Here is a 7,759-nt window from a genome sequence, read left to right as displayed (position 1 = left end):
AAAATTTTGGATTTCATAGACAACTATTAAATATAAGTTATTCGAACTGATTTTAATTTGAAAACATAAAATAAAATTTTAAAATTTAGAAAGAAATTAAATTGATTTGTTGAATTAATTTCAACATTATAGTAATAAATAGGTTAATGGGAAAATTTTTTTCCAACAATTTATTTAATTGATTTCGTTGTTTAGAAATTTAAAATTTCAATATTGAAAAATTTAAAACTTTTAACAAGGGTAAACAAGCACAATTTGATATTTTTAAAGAATTATTTCATTTCTACTCCTGTTTCATTTTAATTGTTATTTTTTTATTTTTTTGGGTTCCAAAAATGAAAGCGACCTAGAAGGGTGATCAAAATGAAAATGTAAACATGAAGTGACATGTACAATCATCCGCCGTTAAAGATTTAACAGTTACGTGATTAAAATGAAAATATCTTAAAAGTTAAGTGATGAAATTACAAAAATTTTATTTTATCACCCAAAATAAAAACACCTTAAAAATTGGATAAACAAAAGAACCTTAAAAATTGGATAAAGGAAAGAGATAATTTACTGAATAATTAATTAATAAACTTCACACTCTTTAATCTCAATCATAACCAAAAAGAATATATTGGTAAACGCCATAGTTTCCTGGTTAATTTTCCCATCAATTTTCAATCATTTTATAGTTTGACAATATTTAGAGCCCGCACTATAGCCACAGCAAGACTCTAGGTGGTGATGCATTCCAACCCTTCAATTTAATTACCTCAAAATTGCACTGTTATTAGATTCCAGCCACCTAAAAAGATTATCCCTGGTTACTAATTGAAGCTAGGGATCATTTAGGATCCTAGTACCAAACATTATGATTATTTTCAACAGGATTGGCTTCATAAGATTCTTTTATGGTTTTTAGTTTTTATCTTTACTGTAGAAAACGTGGCCAAATTTCAGCAATTTGGTAACGAAGGTTGCACTAACACAGGTAAGAGTATTATCGAATTGTATTTTTTCTTTTTCTATTAAAAAATAAATAAATTAATCTTTTATATTAGATTAAATAAATTTTTGTTAAAAATTTCGTCTATTTTATTATTAAAACTAATTTCTATATATTGATATGAGGTACGAGAAATATCATATGTTACTATTTGATTATTTTATCATCTACTCTCATTTTTAAAAATACAAATAGATAAAATTTAAGAAGAGAAAGTTGTTTCATTTATTAATTTTTTCATATTGGTTTTCTTGTTCGATCTCTAACTTTTCCCATTCGTTTTGTCTAGGTTGTTAAGTAATTGGTACGCTAAATATTTTAATTATCTTTATCGTGTAGGGTTGAGTTGACATTTTTATCTCTAAGGAAAACGATTTCTTCAAGTTAATAAACTGTAGCCGAAATATGACGAAAGTTCCAACAGGGAACCTCGCACTTCTTATATAAATTGAAGCTCCTTCTTCAACCTTTGCCTCTCACTCCTCGCAAAGCATTTTCATTACCTTCCCTCTGTTATTTCTCCAAGCGAAATGGGGCGCCTTGTTTTCTTGTTTGCTTCCTCTTTGCTTCTTATGGTGGCTGCTACAACAGTTTCAGCTGCAACAGTGGAGCACTCATTCTATGTAATGAATTCTACTCTTATTCATTTTCTTTTCATCTATAGATTAAATTAGTCCCTCCTTTACAATCCCAAGGTGGCTCAAAGGTTTTGAATTTCAACTCAATCAAATCCATGAAACCAGAAGGATGGTTTTATATTCACACTCCTCCCAATATTCATCATTCCATATCTTACCTGTGTAACACCATGCACTTCGATTTGAGGCTATGGCTTTTTAAACACACCCTTCACTTTCCCTTACTCATATTTACCTACTTGATAAGCTTTCGACCATTACAGTTTGATAATCAGGAAGTTAATAATTTGAATTTGTTGGCAGGTTAAAAATTTTACTGTTACTAGGCTGTGCAACCGCCAGGTGATTACAGCAGTAAATGATAGCCTCCCTGGCCCAAGCCTCCGCGTTCGAGAGGGTGACAAACTCATTATTCACGTCTTTAATAAGTCACCTTACAACATGACAATTCACTGGTAAACCTTCATTGCACAATACAATTGAATTTAGTCAAATTCACCAACTTAACTGGAAATATAATTTTCCTTCTAAGCGCTAGCTGTTTCCAGTATGAAATTTTGCTTGTTCGTTCGTGAAATTATTATTGACTCATTCCTCTGGTTTTATTTAATTCAAAACAACATTTTTAATTATCTTATTAAAATATGATGCGTGTAGGCACGACCACGAACAAGTCCATTTGGGATGCAAATGCAAGCAAACGTGTATCTTATTCCCATGTGATCCATTTTTCTTTTTTTTTTCTTGAAAATTCGTGTGAACCTTTTTTATATAATACAATGATTGCTCAACTTCAACTACCAATGATTTAGTACTAATTAACCAAAGTCCAATACTAAATATATAACCTGTTTTTCTTTTTAATGCATTCTTATGATTTAATCATTTGCTGACCATTATGCTGCTTGAACAGGCATGGCGTTTTTCAGTTACTGAGTGCCTGGGCAGATGGACCTGAGATGATCACTCAGTGTGCAATTCGCCCCGGAAATAAATACACCTACAAGTTCAGAATCATTAACCAGGAGGGAACCCTTTTCTGGCACGCTCATTCCTCCTTTCTCCGTGCCACCGTCCACGGTGCAATCATCATCCGCCCCAGGGTTCGCCACTCTTACCCATTCCCAACGCCCTACAGGGAAGTTCCCATCGTGTTAGGTATATATGGCTATCGGGAACCTGAGATATTACATTGAATTCATTAATTATCATGAGATATATAAATGTTCCATGGCTCAAGGTTTTCGCTGACAAATAGCAATGCGGTTGCAGGTGAGTGGTGGAATGCTAATGTGGTTGATGTTGAAACCCAGGCTCTAGCCCTTGGCGTTGGTCCTAACCTTTCTAATGCTTATACAATAAATGGATGGCCCGGTGATCTCTATCCATGCTCTCAAAACCGTAAGTGACTGATTGCAGATTTATGATCTCCATGCGTACTCCACATGCTGTAACAACCAATGTATAATTTAACTTAATTTAATTATATTATCAGAAATGTACAAGCATAGGGTGAAGCAAGGGAAGACTTATCTCTTACGTATTATCAACGCTGCAGTCAGTTCCCATCTCTTTTACAAGATAGCCAATCATAACGTCACTGTTGTGGCTGTTGACGCTCGTTACACCAACCCATATGTCACCGACGTCATGGTTATCTCCCCTGGCCAGACGGTTGACGTTTTGCTGACCGCGAATCAGCCGGTTGGGTCGTATTACATGACCGCTAATAATTATGCAAGTGGCAGTGGCACTGCAGTTGGTGTACCGTTTAATCCTACTACGACGAGGGGTGTCATCATCTATCAGGGTGCATCATCTTCATCAACGCCGCTAATGCCGGTCGTACCGGCTTTCAATGACACCCCCACGGCTCATAAGTTTTTCACCGAACTTACCAGTTTGGTCGGTGGGCGTCACTGGGTCCCTGTCCCACTTAACGTGGACCACAAAATGTTTGTTACCGTTGGAACGGCGCTCGATGTCTGCCCACCAAACGTATCTTGTCTGGGTCGTCCACCTGTTGGGGCAGCGCTCTCGGCCAGCATGAACAATGTATCCTTCGTGTCACCTACTAGCTTGTCTTTGTTGCAAGCCTTTTTCTTCAACATCGGAGGAGTGTACACCACTGATTTCCCTGCCAATCCCCCGGTTCAATTTGACTACACCAACCCTAGCATTAACCTCGACCCACCTCTGCTATTTGCTCCAAAGGGAACCAGGATCACCAAGGTTAAGTTCAACTCCACTGTGGAGATGGTGATGCAGAACACAGCTATTATTGGAGTGGAGAACCATCCCATGCATCTCCATGGGTATGATTTCCATGTATTGGCGCAAGGGTTTGGGAACTTTAACCCTGCCACTGATACATCGAAGTACAATCTTGTCAACCCCCAAATGCGCAACACTGTTAGCGTACCTGTTGGAGGATGGGCTGTCATCAGATTCGTAGCTAATAATCCAGGTTAATTTTCTAACATCCATCATTTACTTTTTCTCTTTTTAACTAGTTTTTGTCAACCTAGTACTTGAACTCAATTGTTTCACTGCAACCGAAATGAACAGGTGTTTGGTTTATGCATTGCCACTTTGACGGGCACATGGCAATAGGCCTGTCCACTGCCTTCATTGTTGAGAACGGACCAACTCCCGACACAACCTTGCCTCCCCCGCCAACGGATCTTCCACAATGCTAGACATTTTTAGTTTTATTAGTAAAACTACCACCCGTCCTTCTTTTTGAACATTATTCATTCTTTTCCTTCACTTTTCTTTTCATTTTTGTTATGAATTTGGATTTTCCTTTCGGTATTCTCAGCGCAACTGTAACATTTGTTGATTTAACCTTTTACTGTCCAAAGTCAAAACTCTGTTGTTGTAATCATCGTTTCATTCTTTTTATAATAAATTAAGTTCTTCGCCTATCATTTCCAATCCTTTTTAGTTGCTCGTTCGCCTTTTATATTTCCTAATATTATATTTTTCATACTAATTAGATACACTTACCCTAATTTTATCAATACAAAAGTCATTAGAATAACTTCAACAAAATTTAAACTTGACCAAAGTTAAAATTGATATATAATTCATAATAGAACTCAATCCCGGATACTTAAGTTTTAGCATCTCAAACTTTATAATATAGATAAGGTCTCATTAAAGGATTACTAAGTGATATTGATGTCACGTTTAATAAGAGTATTATATACATATTTTAATATGAATTAGTAATAAATTAATTTAATTAGTAATATTTAGTCGCATTTATAACTTATTTATAGCAAAGAGAAAAAAGAAATTGAGTATTTTGAAAATAACTTATTTTTACAAGAATTTTACTTTCTAATTTTAAATCTAAATTTATACTAACTATGGTTTATTTTATATCTAATTGTAATGCATTTATATAATAAATAATTCTTAATTAAAGAAAGGTCAGTGAATTAAATAGCTTATATAATATCCTTCCGCTCATATTATAATCGATGAAAGTGAGATCAGCGGCTAACTCTTAAATTGGATTTTTTTTTTTAAGGAGCAAAAAAAGGGATTGGGACATTAATATCTGACTTTTACTCTAAAAAGACCTGACTTGTAAGAAGTCAAATGAATAAAACAAACGAGTGTTGCAAATTATTTCACATTTGATCCGGTAAAATACAAGGACTGACTTAAAATTTAAATTTTAGTGATGAAAATTCAATTCTAATATTACTCCATCTTCATTACCCTACAAGAAAATTTGTATTTAATAATCAAATCTTGCATCCGTATTTTGTGTTGTTGTATAATTCATATAGTAACAATATTAAATATTGTTTGTGAAATTGCAATATTTACAATGACTTTGGGATGTTAATGTTGAATTTAATTTTAGGATATCATCTTATATTTTATACGTTACAATATTAGCAATAACTTTATAATATTATTATATAATTTAATTTTTTGCTTATTAATCACAACATGATTAGTTGTTGCGAATCCTTTTTTTTTTTGAGGAATAAAAAATAAATTTAGCCAAAACTAAATTAGACGAGTCCAAGTCATTCAAGAATAATCATCATATAGTAGTTGAAAAACTTCATTGGTTGCATAAATATAGATTTACCCAAAGGTCTTAACAACACTAGAGCTGCCAAACCATCAGCTACTCTATTGCCTTCTCAAGAAATGTGGAATTCGAACCCTCCATGAATGTTGAACAAAATCCTTTATTGCTCGTGTCATAGTTGAATAATGCTACTCACCTCCATTAGCTTGGATCACTTGAATAGCGTCAATACTATCCATCTCAGTACTACCCATCATGCTATTTGGAGCCCTTCTAGTGCAACCCAGAGTTTAGCCATAATCGCCGAACAACAACCAATATTTTTTGAGAAACTAACAACCCAAAACCCATGATGATCACGTATTAGTCCACCAACTGAAGCATGCCCAGACCTTTGACAAACTGCACCATTAGTATTTACTTTCTACCAACCATCTTCAGGCGATGTCCATTTTCTGAGTCGGCAAGATCTAACAGTTGTGTGCCTCAGAGGATACTCCATCCCATGATTGGACTGAAGATAACTATCTCTCATCCATAAGCTTTTCTCCAAAACACTCCCGGTTTCAATGAAATCTGCATTAAAAACATACTTATTTCTCTTAACCCAAAGCTGCCCACAAATGTTGCCAAAGAGGGCCTGCCACTCACTAGGATCACATGCAAAATTGGATTCAGAGAGATTCTTCTCGAGCCATTCTTCCAAACTGAGGCTGAAAATTTCATATCTCTTTTTTGTCTTAATCACTGAGAGCCATGCTGCCATTGCTGGGGTATAAAATCGCAGTATGTGATTGATAGTTTCTGTCGAGCTTCCTCAAACCTTACAGCTTGCATCAGAAGTAAGGTGTCGTTAGAATCGGTTTACATTAGTAAGGATTTTATTTAAAAAAACTAGCCAAATGAAAACACGTACCTTTTGAGGACCCAAAATATGCCAAATCTGATGCCAGATTTTATCGCTCCTAGCCCTCTCCACCCCAAAAGTAGCAGCGTAAGCAGATTTAACAGAAAAATACCCTTTCTTATAATGTATCCACCCCAAAAAGTCATCCACGTTATGGATTGATGGGGGCTTGTATGCTGATATGCTCAAAATAACTGGAGGTGGCAATATCGAATTTAGAACCAACCAATTGCAAGCCCCACTTGGCATAACCATATCCTTTACAAGAATATGCTCATCAGGAATGTATTCAGGGTGTGTACATATATCAATCAGAGGACCCCAATCCTTAAACCATTTATCTCTCTAAAAGTCAACAATTATGCCATTCCCAATATTCCATATAACACCATCTCGAACTTTACTTCAAACACTACAAATCCCCTTCCATAAGTGTGAAGCATTGCCCTCATATAAGGCAATAGGTAAGCTTACTTTCCATTTGTATTTTGTTCTAAGGATTTGCACCCATAATTGATCTGACTTGTTAATGAGATTAAATCCAAGTTTCATAAGGAAAGCGTTATTGAGGCAGTCAAATTTCTTGAATCCAAGACCAAAATCCTTCATTTCTTTATAGAGATCCTCCTATTTAACCAGATTTATCCCTTTTTTTTTTATCATTTTTGATCCCCCAAAAAAAGTTACAAATAATCTCCTCCATTTTATAACAAACTCCTTTCAAGATAATAGTCAAATGCATAACATAAATAGGAATAGAAGCTAAAACCACTTTAGCCAAAGTAATTTTACCAGGTAGGGACAGCAATTTAGCCTTCCAACTTGCCAATATTTTCTTGATATTTTTGACGATATACTGAAATGTATCATTTGTAACTCGTTGAAGTAGGAGCGAATCCCTAATATATTTTCCTAAATTGTCTACATGAGAAAAACCAAGACCACAATCAATATCCACCTTCAACTCACAAGGAACATTTTTTGAGAAAAAATGAGTTTTTTTAGCATTAACACGATGCCCAGAGTAGACACAGAAACTTTCAAGCACCATTTTCATGATCAACATCTGGACAATAAACACCTCACTAAATAAAAGTAGATAATCTATAAAATAAAGAGGTGAGAGATACCCAGTCCATCCTTTGAAAGCTTTATAGACTTCC

The 7,759-nt window shown here is 34.8% G+C and overlaps 1 protein-coding gene across 1 annotated transcript; it reads left to right on the top strand.

The window, feature by feature from the left end:
- The first annotated feature begins 1,454 nt into the window (after positions 1-1,454).
- LOC105780794 (laccase-7) lies at positions 1,455-4,562 on the top strand. Its single transcript, XM_012605301.2, has 6 exons — positions 1,455-1,617; positions 1,936-2,087; positions 2,546-2,790; positions 2,905-3,033; positions 3,128-4,099; positions 4,201-4,562. The coding sequence occupies exons 1-6, from the start codon at positions 1,525-1,527 to the stop codon at positions 4,329-4,331; spliced, it is 1,722 nt and encodes a 573-aa protein (XP_012460755.1). The 5' UTR covers positions 1,455-1,524; the 3' UTR covers positions 4,332-4,562.
- Positions 4,563-7,759: the final 3,197 nt, after the last annotated feature.

Source organism: Gossypium raimondii, chromosome 4 (assembly GCF_025698545.1).
Source record: "Gossypium raimondii isolate GPD5lz chromosome 4, ASM2569854v1, whole genome shotgun sequence".
Classification (NCBI taxonomy): domain Eukaryota; kingdom Viridiplantae; phylum Streptophyta; class Magnoliopsida; order Malvales; family Malvaceae; genus Gossypium; species Gossypium raimondii.
Note: the sequence above shows the minus strand (reverse complement) of the source record. Positions and strands in the feature narration are given on the sequence as shown.